Source organism: Penaeus japonicus, unplaced genomic scaffold (assembly GCF_977035675.1).
Source record: "Penaeus japonicus unplaced genomic scaffold, GWHDUDI00000001_assembly GWHDUDI00000032, whole genome shotgun sequence".
Classification (NCBI taxonomy): Eukaryota; Metazoa; Arthropoda; class Malacostraca; order Decapoda; family Penaeidae; genus Penaeus; species Penaeus japonicus.
The window spans coordinates 17,543,143-17,568,142 of record NW_028234434.1 but is presented as its reverse complement, the minus strand read 5'-3'; the positions used below and the strand labels follow the sequence as shown (position 1 = coordinate 17,568,142).

The following is a 25,000-nucleotide window of genomic DNA, read 5'->3' as shown; positions in this document are numbered from 1 at the left end:
ATATGCACAAATATCATACACATACATACATGCATATACATACATACACACACACAAACATACGTGTACGTGTGTGTATGTGTGTAAGAAAGAATGAGAGAATTAGAGATGTATGTGTTTGTTTTTACTAACGGTTCGTTTACAATATATGTTAAAATAAAGAGAGAGTGTGTGAGCGAGAGTATGAACGAGAGAGAGAGAGAGAGCGAAAGAATAGTTGATAACATTAATCAGTTAATGGGATATGCCTACCTTTTATAGCGTAATCAAATAAGATGTTACTCTATGTTTGAGGTTAGTGAAGCGATGACATATAACCATTCCCGCATATATCTTGTTTCTTTATGCTTTCACAGTCCGTTTGTTTGTGTGCGTTTATTTTCTGAGATCTTAAGAAATGGCAATGAATCTTGCTAGTTAATTGCGTGCAGTAGCGTGAGCGGGAAAGACTGTGTGTGTGAGAGAACAAACTACTGGAATGATCTTCGCAAGGTATATATGACTACCATTACTGCAATTGCAGATGAAGTCGTGAAAAGGGTAAACACACATGATATTGAATAAAATAGGTACGTGGAAACCGAGGCAGAACTTGGGCCATTAAAACCAAATTGACAAGTTATCCTTTAAACATTTTCCATTGAAAACCAGAAACGAAGTGTTCCGGGTGAAGTGTTCCGTATAGAATCGCAAATCACGTAATATCGTATCGTTTGGAATTGCGGTTGCCAGTTTCCGTTTAACTATTAAATCCGGTTACGTGGATGTCGCCGTTTACTGAGAATTTTTTGCATGTGCGAAAGTCAGATGTGCAATCAAATGGTATCCTTATCAGCTTAATCTAAATAGGGTGAGAATCGTTTTGCACACCTCGCACGACAAACGAAGTGGAAGATATCACTGGGTCTTGTACTTAGCCTTGAAGATGTGTACATTGCAAGCGTATGCGTTTGTTGATTACTGGATTAAGGTTTCCGAATGTTACTTCCCTGTCATACCTGCCTACGGACAGAGTAAAGAAACATCTAATTTCGTTTACTTCCCATAGATATGAGTCAGAGGGAAGTGGACCAATACAAAAAAAGGAAAAGAAAAACAGAAAAAGGGTCCATTTTCAGACGACAAACAAACAGCCAACCCATCTTTAACAGAATCAAATCCTTTCCTACTACAGGATATGTGTAGGGGAAGCCTCACTAGGATGTATGGGATAAAGGAGGTGGGGGGGGAGATCCTCCCGGAGTCCCAGCTGCCGTTAGCCGCCACAGGTGAGATAGGAAAGGGCGGCGGTACAGGGAGTGGCGTAGACAGGAGACGAGAGAGGTGAGTCCGTGAGACCAGTTTGTGGGCAGACGCGGTGGCGAGAGGTTGCCTTCGCGCGGCGCTCCGTGTGTGAGTGGTACATCGACTCGGCTCCAGCGCCTTCCTCACGTGTTACCTAAGCGACGCAAAACATTGCTTGTGATTTAGAGACCGTGTGTTTTTAGTGCGTTTTTATTTTCTTTCTTTCTTTCTTTTTTTGGTTAGTTTACAAGGAAAGTGTTTGAATTTAGATGTGCGAGATTTGTTATCCCTGAAGGACGTGCGTACATAATGATTCGTCTTGTCTTGACTGCAAATGTTTTATTAAACTGAACTCAAGCACGTACGAGGGAAAGGGTGTCCTCAGCCTCAACACCTTATAAAGATGTTTACGCCTTACATCGAGTTTTACTGTATGTATCACAACAAGACGGTGTTCGCTATGAGACGAAATTTCAATACAAAGAAGCGAATCGAAGTACCAAGTACCCGAACAAGTGCGAATTGGGTGTTACAAAGTACGAACAACACCTTACCTGGACAGCACCTTTAGCACATACTGCTTCCCTTTCCCCTAAGCACTCTAAGCGAGCCAAGAATTACGTAGGGACTCACTCGTGTTGCGAATGATAATGAGATCGCCTTGCAAGTCGCTCGCCGGATGCAGAGATACCAACTGCACGTCTCGCTTGCAAAAGATAGTGGTTGTACGTTCGGAAGGAAAGGATGCTTAGTTCCTTGTCTGTTTGTTATTACGTCTGTGTGTGTGCGTGTGTGTGTGTGTGTGTGTCTGTGTGTGTCTGTGTGTGTCTGTGTGTGTGTGTGTCTGTCTGTCTGTGTGTGTGTGTGTCTGTGTCTGTGTTTGGGATTTTTTGTGCATGTGTTTTTATTTGTGTTTGATAGTTATTAATATATAGGCATATAAAGTTTCCTGTTATAATTATTCATTGTATATATCGTTTATGTATGTGTGTTTAGTAAGCGAGCGGATAATGACATTCGTAATTAGACAATCACTTAATTAATTTCGGTTTCGTTGTGCGGTCCAGGCATTCACACCGCTATAGAGATCGCTGTGCCATAAATATATATGTTTTTGCTGACCATATTGCTATAGTTAAGTGCATTTTTTCTTTTTCTTTTTTTTCTTTTTTTTTTTTTACTTTAAATCTAGTACTTCTATGATTATTTTTATCTATGTTTTTAGTAAGAGAAAGGGAGTCGACTTGTTGCTAAGATAAATGGTTATCTTAATGTTTATTTATGTGTTGATTTATTCATATTTTTTTATTACGTAAAAAGATCGTAGGTAATTTTAATTGTGAGCAATTACCTCTGTGCTGATGATAATAAGAATAATATACAAGTGATTATAATGATGATACTGATGATAACAATAGTAATGATTATAGTAATGATAATAACTATGATAGCAATGGCAAGTTGATCGAAGACCGCCCTACGAACGCACACTTGAACAAACAGACACAGATGTTGATGGATAAAATCGTACCCTCCCCCACCCCCCATCCCCATGCCCCCACCCCATCACCCATTTCATTAAGATGCAATTGACTTGTTATCGTTGGGAGAATGTCATATGAGCCTGACATTTCTATTTGCAATGATCTCCCAACCCCGCTGTCGCTTCGCACAATAAAAAATAACATCAAAGACAAAACTCGCTTATTTCCGGTTTTGGTTTGATAGAAACAGAAGCTTAATACACCTGTGTCGATTACGCCCACAGTGAGCGGCGGTGGGCGGCTGGTCTTGTTGTCAGGGCAAAAATCGAATGGATAATGAATGGCAAACGCGTATCTATAAAATGGATTTGCTGAGATTAAGTGGATTAGCACTTTATTTCCCCGGCTGGAAATGGGATGTTGGGGTCATATCCGAGAATTTCGTTTTTTTGTTTGTTTGCTTTGTTTTTTGTTTTTTTCGTTTTTTTTCGGATTTAAAGTATTTTCCGTTTTTTTTTCTGAATGTATATTCTTGTATCGTCGTAGTATATATATATTTTTTCTTTGTAAATACATTTTTTTAAATTTTCTTTTCGGTATAGGATGTATTTCTTTCCTTTCTTTCATTAATGTATTTTCTCGTATTTTTCCGTATGTAAATATATTTCCCTTATTTTCTTAATGAGATACTGAATATCTTTTGAAAATTCAATTTTTCTTTCCATATTTCTATTCCTAATTACTGATATAGATATAGATTACCTATTAATTTATGTAAATCACGAATGGTTCTATTGGCATTAGATTGATCGTAACATCCATTACAGATTACAGAATTAATTGTCACAGAGTGTCGAGTGTGCATCAGAAATCAGTTATGCCTATAAAAGTTAATTAATTTGATTTCGATCATGAAAAGTTAATTTAGAGTCGTGTCGAAAATCATTTGCACCATTTTGGGATTAGCCATGTAGTCTGTTTTGTGTGTGTGTGTGTGTGTTTGTGTGTGTGTGTGTGTCCACATGCCTCTGTGTGTGTGTGTGTGTGTCCATGGTCGTATGTGTACTTGCACCAGTGACTTTGGTCCAATTATACATGGGGTGTTCATCCCATTCTCCCCGCCCACGTCAATAACTCCCCCCACCCCCCTTGCCCCTTGTCCATACTTTTGTCAATTTCATTTCCATTTTTTCATCTCTTGCCCCCCCCCTTCCCCCCCTCCTAGTTGCTTGTTCCTCCTTTTCCTTCTAGAAACTTCATCCTAATCACCTACGTGGCTTGCCTCGTCTCTCCTTCCCCCCTTCTCGCTCTTCCAACTAACGTATCCCCTCCCCTCTGCCTCAAACTCTCAACCTCGCTTTCCGCCCACCCTCCCCTCATTCTCCCCACCCTGTCCTCCCCCTTGGCGTTCCCACCCTGCCCCCTCACCCTACCCCTTCCCTTCAACTTCCTCACCCTACCCCTCCCCTCAGCTTCCCCTCGGCCTCCCCACCCTGTCCCTCCCCAGGGCCTCTCCCCTCGGCCTTCCCCCCTCCCCCCCCCTGCCTGCGTCTCTAAGCCTCTCCACTCTACTCCCTCCCCTTACCTACCCCCCCTCCTGCCCTCCCCCTCATCCTACACCCTCCCCCCCCCCCGCTGTTGTACCCCCTGCCCCCTCTTAAGTTTCCCCCGCTGCCTCCCCTTCACTGCCTCCCCCTCCTTTGCCCCCCTCTCCCTCTGTTACACCCCACTGCCGCCCCCGCCCCTTCGGTTTCCCCCCGGCCTGATCCCCCCCCCCCTCAGCCATCTCCTGCCTGCTTGCCACCAAGAGACACAATATGCAGTTTCCCCGCGTGTTGCTTGGAGCTAAGCCATCACGTGTGTCAGTGAGATTATGAAAGGCTTATGACTCAGGTCTTTTTACACACGCACATGCACATAGGTACAAGCAGACGCGCATGTATATAGGCACTGACACACGCACATGTAGATAGGTCCACATACATGATCACACGAATACAGACACAAGCTTACGACTCGTGCCATTTTTACGCACACACGCTCACACAGATATATACACATTGACCTACCGACACACACGCGGTTGGGTATATGTCTCAAAGTTCATATCTTAAGGGGGCGGGGGGAGGGGGGTTATAAGACATAAGGTGGGCATTGTTTCTTCATGCTACCATCCTCATCATTATCTTCTGCATCATTTCTGCTTTCCATCTTATTTTTCCTTATTTTCTGTCTCCCTTTTCTTTTTACGTTTCTAAGGATTATTTTTTTGAGCTGATCTGTAATGGAAATATGTTTTCTCACATAGTGTGTGTGTGTGTGTGTGTGTGTGTGTACATATATAATATGTGTGTGTGTGTGTGTAGATTCATTTTTTTATTTATATACCGACAGACGGAAAGAAAGAGAGGGGAGAAGGAAGAATATAAAACAACGAAGAGAGACATGAGTACTTGTTTGAAAGTTTTGAATAATTAATGCTGTAATTATTCTGCCTCGTTGTCACATTTGATTCAGTCCTCTCTCTCCCTCCCTCCCTCCCTCTCTTTCTCTTTCTCTCCCCCCCCCCTCTCTCTCTCTCTCTCTCTCTCTCTCTCTCTCTCTCTCTCTCTCTCTCTCTCTCTCTCCCTCTCTCTCTCTCTCTCTCTCTCTCTCTCTCTCTCTCTCTCTCTCTCTCTCTCCTCCCCTCCCTCCCTCTCCCTCCCTCTCCCTCTCCTCTCCCTCTCCCTCTCCCTCTCCCTCTCCCTCTCCCTCTCCCTCTCCCTCCCTCCCTCCCTCCCTCCCTCCCTTCCTCCCTCCCCTTTCCCTTTCTCAATATTCGGAAATTACCCCAAAGGAAACAAATCCACACGGAATATCCATAGAAGAAGCACACACGCAACCCCATTTTCCTTCGTGAGGATATGACCCAACATTTCCCATTACTCGTAAACTAAAGGCAATTTCCCAAGACGTACTTCTTCTCTGGATCATGTATCCTTGTCATTCCCGGAGTTAATGCAACGTCCACGAGCTTTCCGACTAGAACATCTGTTAAGGACTTACGTAAAAGAAAATAGGGGCTAGGCCGACTCTGTGTCAGTGGATTATGTTTCAGTCAGAAGTTGGTTCGGTTTGATGTGAAGCTTCGAATATAGTTCATGTGCTTTGCTTTTTTTTTAAGAAGCGGTGTTCTTATGTTGTGATTATGTTTAGTTGTGGTCTATATCTATTTTTGTTGATTCAGTAATACCTGTGATAATGTGATATTTGATTTATTTTCAGTATCTAGTGCAATTTTCAAAGAATTACCGAAGTGATATACTATGATGCCCTCGAGATAACAAGTATATGATATACCAGTGAACAAAGTGCAGAAGCATTGAAGCCTTGATAAAATAAAAAGGGTTTCCTCTTGCTCTCATTTGAGAAACCCTTCATCCCTCCCTTCTCACTCGCCCGATACCCTCCCCTCGCCCACACGCCCATCCCATCCCTTCACACGCCCACCGACGCCCACAAGATGGAGCTCCTCACGACGAAGATCATCGCCCTCACTCTCATGGGCGTCCTGTCCCTCTTCTTCGGTCTCCTCCCGCTCCGTATGAAGAAGTACATCCACCAAGGAAGCAAGAAGAGAGAGAGGATCGTCAGTTGCCTCCTTTGCTTCGGCGGAGGAGTCCTTCTGGCCACCGTCTTCACCCACATGCTGCCGGAGACGCGGGAGAATTTCTCTAACGCCTTCGCCCAGAAAGTCCTGACGGTGGGGGCCGATTACCCTCTGGCCGAGCTCGTCACCTGCGTTGGCTTCTTCCTGGTGTATTTCGTCGAGGAATTCGTCCATAAGGTAAGTTTTTTATGGCATTTTTTTCCCCTTCCCTGTACTTATCATTATTTTTTTTCTTCTATTTTTTTAGGATTAATCGCTTTTTTTATGGACTGCGAGACAGAGGGACTTTTTTTGGCCTCGTTTTTATACGTTACTGACAATCTGTATATATTGTCCTATTTTTGTTTGTGTATCTGTTTCTTTATATGTTTAAAACAAGTATCCGATCGATTCAATAAGAATTGTTTGTAATCTGGAGTACATGGTCGGCTATGTGTCTATACTTGTCGATTAAAAAGAACAATTTCTCGACTATAAAAATCTTTGAAAATCACGAAACAAAGACTTCTCAAAAGTTCAAGTTTATGTTCCATAGACATGTATATTTAGAACGGAATCATTATATTCACTTCAGCTTTCGGAGAACATGTGTCCTTTTCGCAGAACTTGTCCTTTTTAAAATAAGCCTTACTTATGAATATATATATATATATATATATATATATATATATATATATATATATATGTGTGTGTGTGTGTGTGTGTGTGTGTGTGTGTGTGTGTGTGTGTGTGTGTTTGTGTGTGTATGTGTGTGTGTATATGTGTATGTATATGTATATAAATATATATATATATATATATGTGTGTGTGTGTGTGTGTGTGTGTGTGTGTGTGTGTGTGTGTGTGTGTGTGTGTGTGCGCGCGCGCGCACCAACTAAGACAAGAGTGAATAGAGGAAGAGTTACATAACTCTTAAACGCATCCACGAAATCAGAAATCAGAAAACGCACGGACGATTTTTCTCCGGTAAGACACGAAGGTCGAAAATCCCAAAGCGTAAGAATAGGATCATTGACCATATTTGATAGGTTTGAATTATTCGGTTTTACTCTCTGTTGTTGTTGCATGAAGTGAATGTCTAATTATGTTACGTAAGAATAGTAATTTGCATATCAAAGAAAAATAGAAATAGATATGTGTAAATAGACAAATGAATATACCGACAAAACGGAGATAAAAAAAAAAATCGTATGTTTGTTGACCAAAGGGTCAGAAGAAATGCAAAGTACAAGATAAAAATGGAATAGATGAAAGTGAAGAAGTGAGAAGGATGAGTTTGGTGAATATGCATGACCACGCGCTGGTTACTCATTAGATTTTCGTCTTCCTTTGCTTTTGCGATTGACTTATCTTTTTGTTCTGCGTTCGTCACAATGTTTTCTCTTTATTCGTGTGTTTGTATGTCATTATTGTTCATTTATAGTGGTCATTATTACTTCCTACCTTATTATTAGTTTCCTGTATATATGTGTGAACACACACACACGTGCACGCGCGCGCACACACACACACACACACACACACACACACACACACACACACACACACACACACACACGCATACTCACATAAACGCACATATATGAGTGCATGTGTTTATGCGTGTGCGTGCGTGTGTGCGTCTGTTCGAAAGCAAAACCATCCAAGCCACCTTCACCTTCCTAGCTGTCGATTGCAAATATTACATACATACTTTCTTTTCTTTTCACCTTAGGCAACAAGGACACGCACCTTTAAGAAACTTTGTCATGAAATTATTAAAGAGAGACAACAAAAAAAAGAAAAAAAAAAATCGGAGCTACCTCGGTGTCTCTCCTTGACGTGAATGTAATTGCGAGAGAAAAGTCTCTCATCGTTTTCATACTCTTTGTTCCGGTTGTTCTGGTAGAGGCACCATGTGGTTGGGTGGTTGTGTGGTTACTAGATGCCATTCTGTAGATTCCATAGATTAATGTCTGCTTGTTTTTGCTTGCTTGGTTTTTTTTTTTTTTTTATCATATCTTCTGATTCATAACTTGCTATGATGGGTTGTGATAGGATTATTGGGTATGGTATTGTCATTAGATGTACTCTTGTCATCATAAATTGTTTTCGCCACGTGTTCGAATCACAACGTGTTGTGTTATCGTCTCGTGTATCATCATGCAAACGTTTTTTGTAATTATCATCATCTTTATTTTTTATTTTATTATTATTTTTTTTTTTTTTTTTTTTTTTTTTTTTTGTCACTGTCATTAAGGGGGGATTTCGAATGTTCGATCCCACTAACGGTTTTCGGGCCCTCCCATCTTTCCTATTTCATCTAGCTGATTATTTTTTTTACATTATGTGTATTTGTATGCAATGCATTTATACTATTAATATGACTATGATAGCTGCCATAGTTTTTGTGCGGTGCATCTATTTTTGGTGATTGCAGAAGACAGAAAAAATCCCAAAAAACATCGAAAGTATGAATGGCATGGCAATTTCCTTTTAACCACATATAGTAGACACAATAAAGTATCTTTGTCGGTATTTTTGTACACGTATCTTTTATGACAAATTTGATTCAAAAAGAAAACTTTGCCTTTCTTTTTTCGTAAAAAAAATCATATATAAAAATTCGCCATAAATTTATTTGAAGCAATTATTGTTTGATAATACCGGGGAAAGTTTGGACAAACGTGATGATTATGGTGCTGAATTTTCTTTTAAATCGGTCAATTACTGACAGAGTAGTTTAACATTTTGTATCTAAAAAACAAGTTTTGAGAAAATCGATGTTTTATGTGAACATATACAATGCTTGATAAAATCCACTCCAAAATGTATCAAATCTAAGTATATACATAATTTAACTATTCAACCATTCCTGGGAAGCCTGCCAGTGATTATTTAGGCAGTTTGAGGCCATGTTACATAACTTCTGTCACCTGTATAGCCTCTCAGAATCTAGCCTGGGAGAAACTGCTCACGTTACAAGGTTCTTGGTCCCCTGTTATTATCATTTTAGAATATATAACACTTTATTGATGTGTTATATATCTCTAATATGATAATAACATATTCATTGGGTATCAGTGGAGCCCATCCACCTCATTGATGCCAGGAAAAGGTATTCGAGATTAAAAATTACCACGCTGGTAATCTGGGCCAGGTGCCGACTTTCTTTTTTTTGGGGGGGGGGGGCCTTTTGAGATGGCAACAAGCTGTGTCTATAGCTTGCAGTTGTGGCATGGCTCTCATGTGGCGACGAGAAGTCAGGGGTGGGTGCGGGGGATGGGGTGGAGGGGCCAGCGACCGCGTCGTCATCAGCTGAGTTTGCTTCTTCCCTTTTCCACCTTTTTTTTTTATCCTTTCACGATTCCTTTCACTGACAGCCTTTCGTTTTGAACTAGCACGTGGCATTGTCAATCAATATAAGTCAAGAACGAAGATAACTATGATAAATACGCAAATATGCGTTGGCAGGAGCTTGTATACACACATGTCATCTCTCCAGCAAGGCCTCACTCGCCGCTCTGGCGTCGCCACTCGCCAGCAACAGCCCAAGTTATCGTACCTCACCATCACTCAAAAAGTAAATCGAAAAAACAGCAGAAAAAAACAGTAATAAATGCAAAAAAAACAAAGAATTGACAAGAAGGGGGCGTGTCAGCACTACTACGCGTTTAAAGAGCCAGCCCTTTAAACCGACACTACGGGGAAGGGAATGCATTATGCGTCTGGCCATGTATCGGCTTTGATCCGATGAGGTTCAAACATGAAGTTTTCAATAAAAAAAAAAAAAATGAAAATTTGAGGTCGTATCGGCGAAATCCCCCCTTAAGCCTCGTGTTTTATCACTTTTGCTAGAATATTGTTACATCATCGTCATTAGTTGTAGATATGGTCACCATCGCCAACGTGTTCAGATGTTGGTGGAATGTTCGAGACATCCCGGTGAAAGGTTAACGCAGGTCATGGTGAAGTCAAGAGTTTTTTTTTTTTGTTTTGTTTTTTCTTTTTTTCTTTTTTAAGGGATTTGATGTCCTTCTAAATCTTCTCCTCTCTCCACTACTCCTTTGTCTTCGTCTTCTCTTTCTTCTTCTTCGTCTTCTCCTTCTTCGCTTCCTCCTCCTCCTTCTCTGTCTATTTCTTTTCATTCTTATTTTTCTTCCTTTTCCTTGCTTTCTTATTTCTGTCATTGAACTTAATTTCTATATAGCATAATGTTAATCCTTACAAACACCTTTCTTTATCCTTTTACATTTTTGTATTTTCTTGATCTAAACACAATGCCAGTCTTTTATGCAATAAATATTTACCAGTTGGTTATAATTTCACGTGTATTAACGTTTTTAATTTTTGTTTGATCCTCTAGATTTCTGCTTGATAAAAGGACAAAATAATAATACATATTCAGATATAAGAAGATTATATAACGAAGATATTGTACGTTGTCTTTGAAACAGAATGAAGAGTAAAAAGAAATTACGATGATAAAAAGTCAATGATGATCATTACAGTAATGGAGTTATGATGAAGTTGATGTTAATGATGCTGTTGATAAGGGTAATGATAATGATAACTGCAAAGACACTTTTAAGACGAAGTAATCATAACATGATGACAATGAGATAAGTAATGATAACAGTGATGATAACAAAGCAATACTTATAGTGATATCGATGATGGTAATGATGACAGCAAAAATAGCAATGATAATCATAGCAATGCTAATGAAAAATGGAAGTCCGAATAAGGTTGATGCTCATGACATCAGTAAGCATGCCTGTTCTTGTTTTAGCCGTCATTAATTATTAACGAGAGAGCTAAAGGGCCCCAGTGATAAGACTAAGCCTGTGGTATTATTAATGGTCGGTAATTACAAAATCATAATGGTGTGACGTGTTGGATACGATTCTTTGTTCTTTGGAAAGACAGAGTTGCCTCGTAGGTTTTAAATGTTTTGTTTTTTTATGAGATTTGTGGTTTATGTTTGTGGATGACGGTTTTTTATGTATTTTGTGTAGGGGCGTTTTGTAAGGATATGTTTTTGTGTCTTTTTTTCTTTTTTATTTATTTATTTTATTTATTTATTTTAGTGCACACGTTTATCTGTTTGTACCTATGTGTGTTTTGTGTGCGTATGTTGATGCACTTTGTATTTATGTGTGTTTTGTGTGCATATGTTTCTATACTTTGTGTTTATGTGTGCTTTGTGTGCATATGTTTATATGTGTATGTGTTTTCTATATATTTGTATAGAAAGATATTCTATATATACGCGTGTACAATTATGCACGAATATGTCTCTGTGCGTGTGTTATGCGACTTAATCTGCGGTCACATATAGGGAGGGTACAATAACATGACAGAATTAATATATTCCAGCTGGATCGATCCCCACACGCAAACTGGATCAGATTACTGCAGACTCAGTGCTTGGGGACAGATAGACTAGGTATCGCTGTGTTTGCTTTGGTTTGCTTGTATGACTATGATTCGGGTTTATCAGTGTTAATGCTATGTAGTTTTTATTTTTGTTGTTGATAGATGTACTTGATATGATTTCTATTACATAAGAAGATTAGATATAGCAAAAAAAATATGGGGCTTATATAGATAGATAAGAAACAGAGGGAAGGAAAGACAGGCAGACAGAGACATAGAAAGAGAGTTGAAATGGGGGTGGAAGTAGAGAGAGAAAGAGGAGAAGAAAAAAAGGGAGAGAGAGAGACAGACAGATCGAAGAAGAAAGCAAGAACTAGGGAAATAGAGAACGAGAAAAAGAGAGCGAGAGAGAGATGGAAGAAGAAAGCAAGAGCGAGAAAAATAGAGAACGAGAGAGAGAGGGAGAGAGAGACAAGACAGATGGAATAAGAAAGCAAGAGCGAGGAAAATAGAGAACGAGAGAAAGAGAGAGAGGGAGAAGAGACTAAACAACAGTGCCATTAAGACTGCAGCGCATATCCCGAGATGAAAAGGGAAAACTGTTTATATCACATTTAGCGTTTCGGAGATGATGTCGTGCACGCAGAAGGTACGACTTTTTTCAAGGCAAACGAGGAAACAGGGGGGCTCTACCCCTTCCCTCTCCTCCTCCCCTTCTCCCTAGCCCTCCCTCCTCTCTCTTCCTCCCTTCCCTCTCCCCATCCCCCTCCTCTCTCCTCCTCCCTTCCCTCTCCCACTCCCCCTCCTCCTAGTCCTTCCTCCTCTATCCTCCTCCCTTCCCTCCCCCCTCCCTCTCCTCTCTCCTCCTCCCTTCCCTCTCCCACTCCCCCTCTTCCTAGTCCTCCCACCTCCATCTTCCCTTCCCTCTCCCCTCCCCCTCCTCTATCCTACTCCCTTCCCTCTCCCACTCCCCCTCTTCTTATCCTTCCTCCTCCATCCTCCTCCCTTCCCTCTCCCCTCCTCTATCCTACTCCCTTCCCTCTCCCACTCCCCCCTCTTCCTAGTCCTTCCTCCTCCATCCTCCTCCCTTCCCTCCCCCTCCCCCTGCTCTCTCCTCCTCCCTTCCCTCTCCCACTCCCCCCTCTCTCCTCCTGCTTTCCCTCTCCCCCTCTATCCTCCTCCCTTCCCCCTCCCCCTCCCTCCTCCTCTCTCCTCCTCCCTCCCTCTCCCCTTCCCCCTCTCCTCCTTCCTCTCCCCTCTCCCTCCTCCCCCTCCCCCTCCTCCTCCCTCCTATTCCCCTGCTCCCCTTCCTCCCTCCTATCCCCCCTCCCCCCTCTCCACCTTCCTTCCTTGGTAAAGGAATAATTAAGATAAAAGCAAAAATGTTTCCCTCAAATACAGACGCAATGCAGGACATTTTCACATGACGAGAGGAAGGCTGGAGAGGAGAGAAGAGAATGAAAGGGGAGGGGAGGAAATTGCTTGGGGGGAGGATATGAAAGACATGCAACTTGCAAAGCAGAAGTTCGACGATACCGGGTTTTCTTTATATTTTTATTGATATTGCTGTCATTGTTATTATTATTTTTACTTTCACGATTACTATTTTTATCGATATTATTATTATCTTTATTATCATCATCATTATTTAATTGTGTATGTATATGTGCAATTGCTTTAGTTTATCATGCATATTGCCATTAACGAGTATTATCATCTCCATTAATTGTACGGTAGCCATTAATATCATTGGGTATCTTGAGTTTCTATGATATTATACCCGATATTCCACCCTTGTCGTTTCTCGCTCTGGTTCATTCGTTCTTATTCCGACCTTTTACACTTCTTGGTTATTTCATTGTCATGGGAGAGGAGGGAGGGGAAGGGAGAGGGGGGAAGGAGAGGAGAGGATTCACAGGACGGGTTTAAAAGTCATGGTTGAAATGCATTCGTTTGTGTCATCAGCATCTCTTTCTTTTCCTTTCCTTCGTCTACCCTTTATTCTTTTTCGTATATATATATATATATATATATATATATACATATATATGTGTGTGTGTATATATAAATGTATATATATACATATATATATATACATATCTATATCCATATATATGGATGTACATATATAACACTCTCTCTGTTTGTCTTCATCATGTTGCCCTTGGTGGTTATTTAATTAGCCTTTATGGCCCGTGTAATTAACGTAAAAATAACCTTTAACGCACACTTTACCGCAGAGAGATCCAGCGCTACGCAAAGTGTATGACGTCATCGTCTCTCTCTTTGCGGAACTTTACGGAAATGGCAGCGTTATAAACAGTGATATAGCGACGTTATAAACCAGAGGGAAAATGCATCTTGAATTTTTTTTTTTTTTTCAGGAATAGGGGAAACGGATATGAGCAAAGAGAATTCTGTTTTTTTGCTTGTTGTTTTTTTCCACTTTCGTTTTCTATTCTTTCCGCCTCCCTATTCATTCCACTCCCCATTGTTTTCTTTTCTTTAGATTCTTCACTCAAATCTCTACCTTTTTTTTCTTCTCGTTTTCACCTCCCTTTCTTCTTCCCACTTTCTCCATTATCTCTATCGCTCACTTTCACCCGCGACAATAGCATGGAAAATAGGTCACGTCTTCCTAGGTATAAGTGGACAAAACACAAGTGGAAAGTTGCTTACGAGTTAGCAACACGAATGAATGACTTGCGATAAATGGAGGTATAAGGGCGAACTAGGAAGTAGGAAGGAGGAGATGAGGGGATGTGATAGGAGAGGCGGGAAAAGGTAAGGATATGGGGAGGAGGAGGAGATGGGATGGGAGAGGAGAGGCGGGAAAAGGTAAGGATATGGGGAGGAGGAGGAGATGGAATGGGGTAGGAGAGGCGGGTAAAGGTAAGGAAGTGGGGAGGAGGAGGAGATGAAGGGATGGGATAGGAGAGGCGGGAAAGGGTAAGGAAGTGGGGAGGAGGAGATGAAGGGATAGGATGAGATAGGAGGAGGCGGGAAAAGGTAAGGAAGTGGGGAGGAGGAGGAGTTGGAAAGGATAAGGAAGTGGTGGGTAAGGGTGACGAAGAGAAGAAAAAGGGGGAAGGGGGAAGGAAGTGAGTAGCAGAGAAGGAAGAGAGGAAGATGTAAGAGAGAAAACAGATAAAGACAGGAGTGATAGGGAGAGGTAGAATCCCTGTGTTCCCTCTAATTAACCAGATTTTCTTTGTCGCGGAGGATTAAATCCAAGGCTGCGTTACCGATCTCTTACGACGATAATTACTGTTAGGATTTAACCGGCTGACAGACAGACAGATGGAAGAGGGAAATAGAGAGAGATGGGAGAAAGAGAGAGAGAGAGAGTGATGGGGGAAAGAGAGAGAGAGAGAGAGGAGAATTTATTGAAATAAATACGAATGCAGGATTTGAATAGAACGAAAAAAGTAAAGGGGATGAAAGCGAAAGACAAAAAAGAAGAAAAAAAAACAAGAACAAGAGACGGAGAGAGAAATAGGAAGAAAGAGGAAAGATGAAGAGTAAAGATGAGAGAAGTAGAAAGAAACGACAGCAGAAAACTATCCATCCAGAGTCGACTGAGAACTACTTTTTTTAGGGAACAAGATAAAGAGGGAGGAGGCCGCAAACAGCCAGCAAAAAAACATAGACACACAAACAAAAAAGGAACAACGGGACATTATCTACACAACTTGAACTGTAAACTACTTTTTTTTAAAGGGAAATACTCTTACGTGTGCGTCCTAAGTGGAACCTTATCACGCAGGTTGGAGATCTCATGGTCACCTGGAATGGACTCGACGCTCTTACAGTCTTTGCCACAGCTGGTCTGGTGGTTCTGCTTATTCTTGTTGTTTATTTCATTATCTTATTCTTGTTTTTGCTTTTATTTTTTCGTTCTAAATAAATTGGGTATTTTGTTTTGTTTTGTTTTGGGTGTTTGTTTATGTATTAGTTTGTTATCTGAGGGCTTGCTTATTCTTTTTTTTCTTTCTTTCTTTCGCCGTCCATCTCCTCCGTTTATTCATTCCACTCTCCTTCCTCATCATCATCATTACCCTCCTCTTCCTCCTTCAATTCCTTCTCTTCCTCTTCCTCTTCCTCTCCATCCCACTCGCTCACCGCTATCATCACCCCTTCTTCTATCTCTTCCTACTCCTTCATTTCTTCTTCCTCCTATTCTTCTCCCTCCTTCTCATCCCACTCCTCTTCCTCATCCTCCTCATCCTCCCCTATTTCACCTCTAGCACCACCACTTCTTCTTCCTCCTCATCCCACTCCTCTTCCTCCTCCTTCTCCTCCCCAATTTCACCTCTATTACCACCACTTATCCCTCCTCCTCTTCCTTCTTCTTCTCAACTCTTTGTCAATCAGTGTCATCTGAACTGCCAATCCTCTCCCCTCCCTTTCTTTCCTTCCTAATCCATCTTAATTCCCTCTGTCTCTTTATCCTCCCCCCCCCCCATACCTCCCCTCCACCACACCTTTAACCCCCCTCCCCCTTCCCACTTCGTCCTCGCCTCATTATCCCCCCACATCCCCCTTATCCCTTCCTTTACTCCCCCCCCCTACACCCATACCCTTCCCATTCCCCTTACCTCTCCCCACCCTCTATTCCCCCCTCTCTCCCTTTACCCACCTACACCTCCCCATGCCCCTACCTCTCCCCACACTCTATTCCCTCTCTTTATTTCTTTCCACCCCCTCAATCTTCGCTTTATCCTCCCTACCTCCTTACCCTTCGTATCCCACCTTACCCCAACCCTCCCCACCTATACCCAACTGAACCTACAATCCACCCTCCACCCCTACCCACACCCTCACCCCCAACCCCATCCCCACCCACATCCCAACGAAGTTCCTATCCCGAGAGAGATGTATTTATACGATTCTTAGTTAAGAATCTCTCTCTCACTCACTCACCCTCTCTCTCTCACACACACTCTCTCTCTCTTTCTTTCTCTTTCTCACTCTCTCTTTCTCCCTCCCTCCCTCCCTCTTACTCCTCTGCCTCTCCCTCCCCCTCTTATACAAGCCCCCACCCTACCCGTCTCGTCTGGCCGCTGGATCCGCCGCTGAATGCCAAGGTCAAACCTGTGTCGCGGTTTCGGCTTGGAGGATTAGGCGGAGACAGCGGAGGGGTGTGGGGTGGGGGGGGAGTTGGGGGGGATATTTTTTCTTTCGTTGTTTTTTTTCAGTCGATATGTCTGTCTTGTTTTTTGTTTTTTGTTTTGTTTTTCTTTCTTTCTGTTTTGTTTCTTTCATTTCGTTTCGTTTCGTTTTTCCTTCCTGTTTTTTTAGTTGTTGTTTTTCTCTCTCTTTCTCTATCTATCTATTTGTTTATCTATCTATCTCTAAAAAATAAAGAGAGGGTGAAAAGAAATAACCTGAGGAAGGAAGAGAGAGAGAGAGAGAGAAAGAAACAAACAAGAAACCGAAGGATCTGCGAGAGACAGAGGGAAGCGGAAGCGCAGGGCGATAGACCCGCTGTATGTGTTTTTTGTCGTAGGAGGGGATGCTGCGCTCTAAGGAGATAAAGAGTCTTGGTCCTTTTTCTTCTTGTTCTTCTGTGTTTGTTTCTCTCTCTCCCTCTCTCTCTCGTTGTTTTCCCTATTTTTGTTTCTCTCTCTTTTTTTTCTCTCTCTCTTCTCTTTCTCCCTCCCTCTCTCCATCCCTCCCTCTCTCTTTCTCTCTCTCTCTCTCTTTCTCTCTCTCTCTCTCTCTCTCTCTCTCTCTCTCTCTCTCTCTCTCTCTCTCTCTCTCTCTCTCTTTCTCTCTCTCTTTCTCTCCCTCTCTCTCTCCATCCCTCTCTCTCTCTCTCTCATATCTTATTCCATGTACCGGAATCCCACCACGCGACCTTCTCAGTTCTTTGGAATGTCTGTCATGTTGACCAGGTACCGATTTTTGTTCAATCTGACTAATGGAAATGAAAATTATGTTTCTGATAATGATAATGAAAATAATGATAGCAATGAGACTGATAATGATGAGATCTATGACAGTATTAGTAATGATTACCATTATTATTATAATTATGATGTTAATGATGATATTGACTGAATCATAATGACGTACCTCCAACACCTATCTCCACGCTATCCCATATACCCCCCTCCCTCCCCTCCCCATGTCCACACTCACCCTCCCGTGCCTGCGACATCTGTTCCCTGTAAATAAACCTCCCCCCTCTGCCCCCTCTACCCCCTCTACACCCTCTGCCGCCCAATCTTAATTAACTTGATCTGTGTAAATCGTAGCGTTCTCTTCGCTGTGTCTTGGAGGTTGACAGGAACTGCTTTGAGACGCCGACTGTGGGTGGATGGGGGGTGGGGGCGGTTGAAAGAGGGAGGAAGTTTAGGTGGAAGGGTTGGAGGTGAGGGTGGAAGGGGCGGAGATGTGGGTGGAAGTGGAAGGGTTTGAGAATGGAAGGGTGAGGGTGGAAGAAAGAGGGGTTGAGGATGGAAGGGATGGAGGAGCGAGTGAAAGGGGGGGGGGGGCTGAGGTTGGAATGGGAAGGGTGTGAGGATGGAAGGGGTAGGGGGCGAGGGTAGAATGAGAATGAAATAGGAGGAGGTGAGAGGGAGAATAAAATAGAGATGTATGGGAGAATATGAGGAGAGGATAGAGTGAAGGATATACAAAGGAGTAGAGTGGAGGGTGCATAGGGGAAGAGATGGCAAGAGAGAGAAGCGAGGATGGGGGGGGGGGCAATTAAATGACCATATGATGGTTACTGTAATTTTTCTCATGATCCTTACGAGAATGTAAATTCCCTTAGACTCTAAATCATGAACCTTTATAATAAGGTGATTTCTCGCAGATTTCTCTCATGAACTTCTAGGTCAGTGATGCTGCTACTTTCTACATACAGCCAACCACCGTTTTAGCTGCAACCAACACGCGCGCACACACACACACGTACCTACACACCTACATACCTACACCTACACACACACATACACACCTCTTCCTTCTGTTATAGTTAAAGTGTTATTTCGAGGATAAATATTGAGCGTTAAATAGTATTGAAATAGGATACTGTTTAGAATTGATAAAAAAGATATATACCTGTATACACACACACCTGTATACACACACACACACACACACACACACATATATATATATATATATATATATATATATATATATATATATATATATATATATATACTTCAAAAAAGGTAAAACAGAGGATTATGAAATGCACTATGATGCTGTTTCACTTCTTGACACAACTTACCATGTATGGCTTTTTGGACTTTTATGCGAAAGTTGGTAAAATATAGGCCAACTTTGCAGTACTAAGAAGCGGATAAGATACATATGCAAATGGAAGAGAGCTTTTCACAAACGGTACGAGGGAATGAAGAGTGGTATGAAAGGAAGTTTCTCTTGTCTAGTTCAAATGAAACATAAGAGAGAGGAGTAGATTGTTTCTCTCTCTCTCTCTCTATCTCTCTCTCACTCACTCTCTCTCTCTCACCCTCTCTCTCTTTCTCTCTCTCTCTCTCTCATTACCAACATCCGCGTCATGTGAAATGTACCATTCCTTTGCTTTACAAAACTCTTATCATCAAATTTAGTATTCCTTTCAAAAATTATTATTTCTTATGTACACACATACATTTTCCCTTAAGTGTACGAATATGCAAAGCGAGTGTAAATGTGATGCAATCCACTGTGTTTACGATAATGATGATGATGCTAGCGAGGGGAAGAATTATGATAACGATAATGCACTTGATTATGCTTGTTTTTTGTTTTTCTTCAACTGATACTGATTACACGAATAACAATGTTAATGATGATGATGATTATAATAACGTTAATGATATCTAATTGTAATTATAGTAACTAATATAATTAATTGCTATACAACAACTGGACGTCCACTTTCGTAGCATTTTTTTTTTTTTCTTCCTCTTTCGGGAAGGGGGTGTCAGGGGAGTTGATGATTGAACGTTTCCAGATCCAGATCCAATGTTAACGAAAACCGATATTCCTTCGTCAGTGTAATCTCTAATTAATGTGAAATGACATCACATCAAAACAGAATTTGCGGAATAGCTCTTGAGGTTCTTTGAGTTTAATGTATAAAGAATTGAGAAGCTTTGCGTGACTTTAAGTGTTCTTTTTTCCGATTTTTATTCCTTGTTTCGATCTGTAGTTCACTTCCGTGTACATATACACACGCGAAAGTACGTATTCGTATGCACACGCACACAACCACGTACTGATATACACATAAATGGAAATATGCATGGATATAGATTTACACATAATCACACTTTAACATACACATACATAAGTGATTTACACTTGATGCAAGAAGAGAATAAAGAAAAATAAACGTATGTAAAATCAAACAAATTGAAAAAAAATAATAATAAGGAAGAAATTTCAAGAGAAACCTGTCAATAAAACTACTCACCCCCCCCTCCCATCCTCCCTCAACACATTTTTGAAGTAAGGGGGGGGGGGAGGGGGCATTTTTAGGAATCCTGATCACCTTCGGATTTGAGATATCCGGTTCGAAGTTTATTTCTTGGGTACAATTACTTGCAAGATTAATTTTGTTGGTTTTTGTTCTTGTTTTTTTTTATGGTTTATCGTCGTTTACAATAAATATATATATATATATATATATATATATATATATATATATATGTATGTATGTATGTATATAATTATATTTGTGTATATATATACATACATATATATATATATATATATATATATATATATGTATATATATATATATGATATATACAAATATAGTTATATACATACACACACACACACACACACACACACACACACATATATATATATATATATATATATATATATATATATATATATATATATATATATATAATATATATGATATATATATGTATATATATATAATATATATATGATATATATATAATATATATGATATATATATATATATATATATATATATATATATATATATATATATAATCAGCGGTATGGTATCTGTTTTCATCCCTTCTTATTGACATTGCTATTAATAGAATACAGGAAATCGAAACATATTTTATTTACATCGTTAGTACCAATATATGTGATAATCCCTGTATCTGGATGATCTTTTGTGGGGATATAAACATGTTTTGTTGGCGTGTTTACAACGGAAGTCATTAAAGCCAACTTCAATAGAAGTATAATGGTGATGGGTAGAGAGAGAGAGAGAAAGAGAGAGAGAGAGAGAGAGCATAGACAATGGGAATGGGAATAGAGTAGAAAGACAACATGAAAAAGAGAAAGTAAATGGAAAAGAGAAAGAGAGAGAAAAAAGAAAACAGACAGAGAAAATGAAAAAGAGAATGGAAAACAGAGAGAGAGAAAGACATACAGACACACATGGAAGAGATAGAAAGAGAAAGAGAAAACCCGATTCGTCCCTCGATTCGTGTAAAAGAGCTCGTGTCTTCACTGAGCCCAGCTATATTTACTCTGCCTTGACCTTCTGAAGAAAGTATATTGCAGCGCGGCCTATGTTGACCTCCCCTCCCCCTCCTTTTCCTTTTTCTCTTCCTCCTCGTCTTCTTCCCTCCTTTTTTTCCTCCTTTTCCTTCTCCTCCTCCTCCTCCTCCTCTTATTCTTCCCTCCATTTCGTCCTGCTCCTCTTACTCCTCTTATTTCTTCTCTTCTTCTTCTTCCTCCACCTTAAAAGAATGAGCATTATCCTATTTTGTCAAGTTTGTTTCTTCATTGTTTATTTCTTACCTCTAAACAAACAGTTTTTCGATTATGATACATTTTATGACGACTTAATTATCATTAAAACTGTTATTCATTTTATTGCAATTGCAATAGATTTGCTGCCATATTGTAATCATCTGCATTCAAACTAATATATAAATAAACAGAGATTGATTAAGCATATTTCCCCCTCCAAACATGAGGCCACATGCGTGATTGCATGTCGTCTGCATGTGTGCATGTGCGTGTGGAGAGAGCTTAAACAAGGACCTTTGTGTGTGTATTACATAGGAGGGTGTGATTGTGCTCAGCTGCAACATATGGTCTCTCTGAGAGATGGTAGGGAGGGGGTGATGAGGTTGGGAGGGGGTGGGGAGGCGAGGCTGTTTGGAGGCGTTGAAGGGCAGTTGTGTGGACCTAACTCGTAAGGCGTGTGCGTGTGTGTGTATGTGTGTGTGTGTGAGTTGCTAATGATTTATGCTGGCAACATGCTAAAATCTGACAAGGTTGAAGCTAGTGAGGAATTTATTACGCCATAGCCCTCTTTAGTCCAAAAATATAATTTACCGTAGCACATAAACAAGAAATGACTCATTTTAATGTTGAATAAAAACGCATTCGTTGCCCTTCTACCTGAAACCAATAAACTACAAGAGGTTAATCCTTTCTACGCATAAGTAAGCTCTCAAAGACATCGGATATGGAATAACCTATAAAAAGTTTAACAGATTCAAAAGTATCTTTATAGTATTCTTTCGATAAAGTATTTTTTGCCACCAGAGCGTTTTCTTTTCTTTTATCAATTTGAAAACTGAATTTAAATGGATGTCAACATATGGCTTTATGAAGACGACGTTTTACTTCATATCACTTTCGTAAAGAAAATGATTAACGACACGTGAGCAAATAGGAACGAAAATCTGATACAGAGAAGACGTCAACGACATGAATGACATTTTCTTTTACAAGAGGCCGACTGTTTACAGTTTACCTTATTTATGTAAATTATGTTATCGCAGACGACTAACGTGATCGTCAGTGTCGGCATTAACGGATATCAGGTCATTAACTTTGACTGGATCACTTGACCTTTTAACACGGGGTCACATCGCTCCTATTTGCGAATGGAAAGTGTTATACTTTGTGTGTGTTTGTTTGTGTGTGTGTGTGTGTTTATATTTGTTATTTTATTGCTTTCTATCTCTTTCTCCCTCTCTCTCCCTCTTTATTTCTCCTTCTCTCTATCTATCTATCTCTATCTCTCTCTCTCTCTCTCCCACTGAACTGAGCATAGTCTTTTCTTACATTGCTTATTCACGACTACAAATCTCATGCAAATGACTCTTAATAAAATAAATCCCATTAACGAATCACAGCAGACTTAATAAACAATAATCAGATTTAAATATTTTCTTACGCGTATTGCATACAAAATTAGTCTTACGTGATGAGCTGTTAAGATGGCTTATCTTTGCAATGAATTATTCCTTCTTACATAATACCTTCGTGTTTTTGTTTGTTTCTTTGTTTTAAGTCCTCTTCTTATTCTATTCTTATTCTTCTATTTATTCATACTTACCTTTTTTTGATTGTTTTCTTTCTTATGGGTGTCCTAAAACAGCTATAAGAAAAATTATTTGAAAAAAATATATATATTGAATAATGGTGCAAAAATAAAGCATGGTAACTATAACGTAGACAGATAAAATAATAAGTACAATCGATAACGATAACGTAAACAGAGAAAAGAATAAGAAGTACAATCGATAAAAGAGAGAGAGATGAAAAAAAAAATAAAAGAGAGAAGACGAGAGAAAGGGTAAAAATTCCGACTTCATACACCCCCTACCCCACCCTCCCACCCTTCCCCATAGGCCCCTCCCCTACCCCCCGGTTCATGTCATTGCACAGTGAGAGCTGAAGGGCAGTTGAACATCGTGCAAATATTCGCTATTATTGATTTCATGGAACTCTCGTGACAACCCAAGGGGGAGGGTGAAATGACAGGGAGAAGGAGTGGGGTTTTGGGATAAGAATGAAGGAGTTTGTAGAGAGGGAGGAAGTTTAGGGGTTAGAATGAGGGAGTGGGGGGTAGAGAGGGAGGAAGTTTAGGAGTTAGAATGAGGGAGTGGGGGTAGAGAGGGAGGAAGTTTAGGGGTTAGAATAAGGGAGTGGGGATAGAGAGGGAGGAAGTTTAGGAGTTAGAATGAGGGAGGAAAAAAGATGATTGGGGAGGTGGGTGTAGAGAAGGAGGGAAGGGTTATGGATTAGAATGAAGGAGAGGGGTATAGAGAGGGAGGGAGTTTCGGAGGGTGGGAGATTAAGGAAGAGAGTTTACAAGAAGGGAAGGGATATTAAGGAGGGTAGGATGATGGAGAGGATGAAAAGACAAAAAAAAAAAAAAAAAAAAAAAGGAAGTGCGATAGAATGAGGAAGAGAGAAATAAAATAAGGAATGGGAAATATAGAAAATGAAGTTATATAAAGTGGAAGAGAAAAAAAAAGGGAACCGAGACAGAGAACGAGAGAGATGGAAGATGTGAACTGGGGAAAAGAGAAGGGAAAATAATAGATATAAAGAAGATTAGAAAAAGATTCGGTTAAGGATCCAATCTCAAACACCGGAGAAGAAGGAGTATCTGATGCAGCCGCCTCGTGACCTTGCAAGGAGGACGTGCCTGCAACATGCAACATGGAAACTGATAGATATGAGGCCACGTGGGATTAGAAAAAGCGAACTGGAAGAGCCAGCAGAGAGGGCGAAAAGAGAATGGAGAGATAAACGTAGACAGAAGAAGAAAGAAAATATATGAAATATGTAGGGGGAATACATGATAAAGAAAGAGAGAAATTGATAACAGATGGGAAAGATAAGACATAGATAAGAGTAAAACAGCGAAGTAAACACATAGAGAGAGCGACGAATTATAAAAAAAGAAAAGGTAAAACTGACACAAAACAGAAGGGAAAGTAAACAAAAAAAAATATATATATATGAAAGAGAGAGAGAGGCAAGGAGTAAACCCTTTCAAAAAAGAACATTAGAAAGTTATTCAAAATGATAATCAGCAAAAGGAAGATATAATAACTAAGTTGACAACGGACGGATGTGAAAGCAATCAAACGAGAAGGGTAATCGACGTGAAGGCAATTAGAATTAATAACATTGGTCTCCCTCATGAGGCATCTCACGTCCTCCTACATATGTCTTTTTTTTATCTTTTTCCTTTGTATTTATTTCATTTTCCATTTGTATGTATTTCGTTTTCCATATGTATTTATTATGTTTGTTTGTTTGTTTTTCATTTGTATCCATTTTCTTTTCCTTTTGTATCTATTTGATTTTTCATTCGTATCTATTTTATTTTTTTTCATTCGTATCTATCTTAATTTCTTTCATTTTTATCTATCTTACTCTTTCATTTGTATCTATTTTTGGTTTGTATCTATTTAATTTTTTCCATTTGTATTTACTTTCTTTTTTTTGT

The 25,000-nt window shown here is 40.2% G+C and overlaps 1 protein-coding gene across 4 annotated transcripts in view; it reads left to right on the top strand.

Moving 5' to 3' along the window:
* The first annotated feature begins 1,309 nt into the window (after window positions 1–1,309).
* LOC122250872 (zinc transporter ZIP3) overlaps window positions 1,310–25,000 on the top strand; it is a 58,442-nt gene continuing 34,751 nt past the window's right edge. Inside the window, exons 1-2 of one of the 4 annotated variants that reach the window (XM_043012573.2) lie at window positions 1,310–1,392; window positions 6,033–6,594. In XM_043012573.2, coding sequence (XP_042868507.2) covers window positions 6,271–6,594 — 324 coding nt within the window. In that variant the 5' untranslated portion in view covers window positions 1,310–1,392; window positions 6,033–6,270. Of the gene's footprint in view, window positions 1,487–6,032; window positions 6,595–25,000 lie in introns of all 4 variants that reach the window. The other 3 variants (XM_043012574.2, XM_043012577.2, XM_043012575.2) reach the window with 3 other exon arrangements.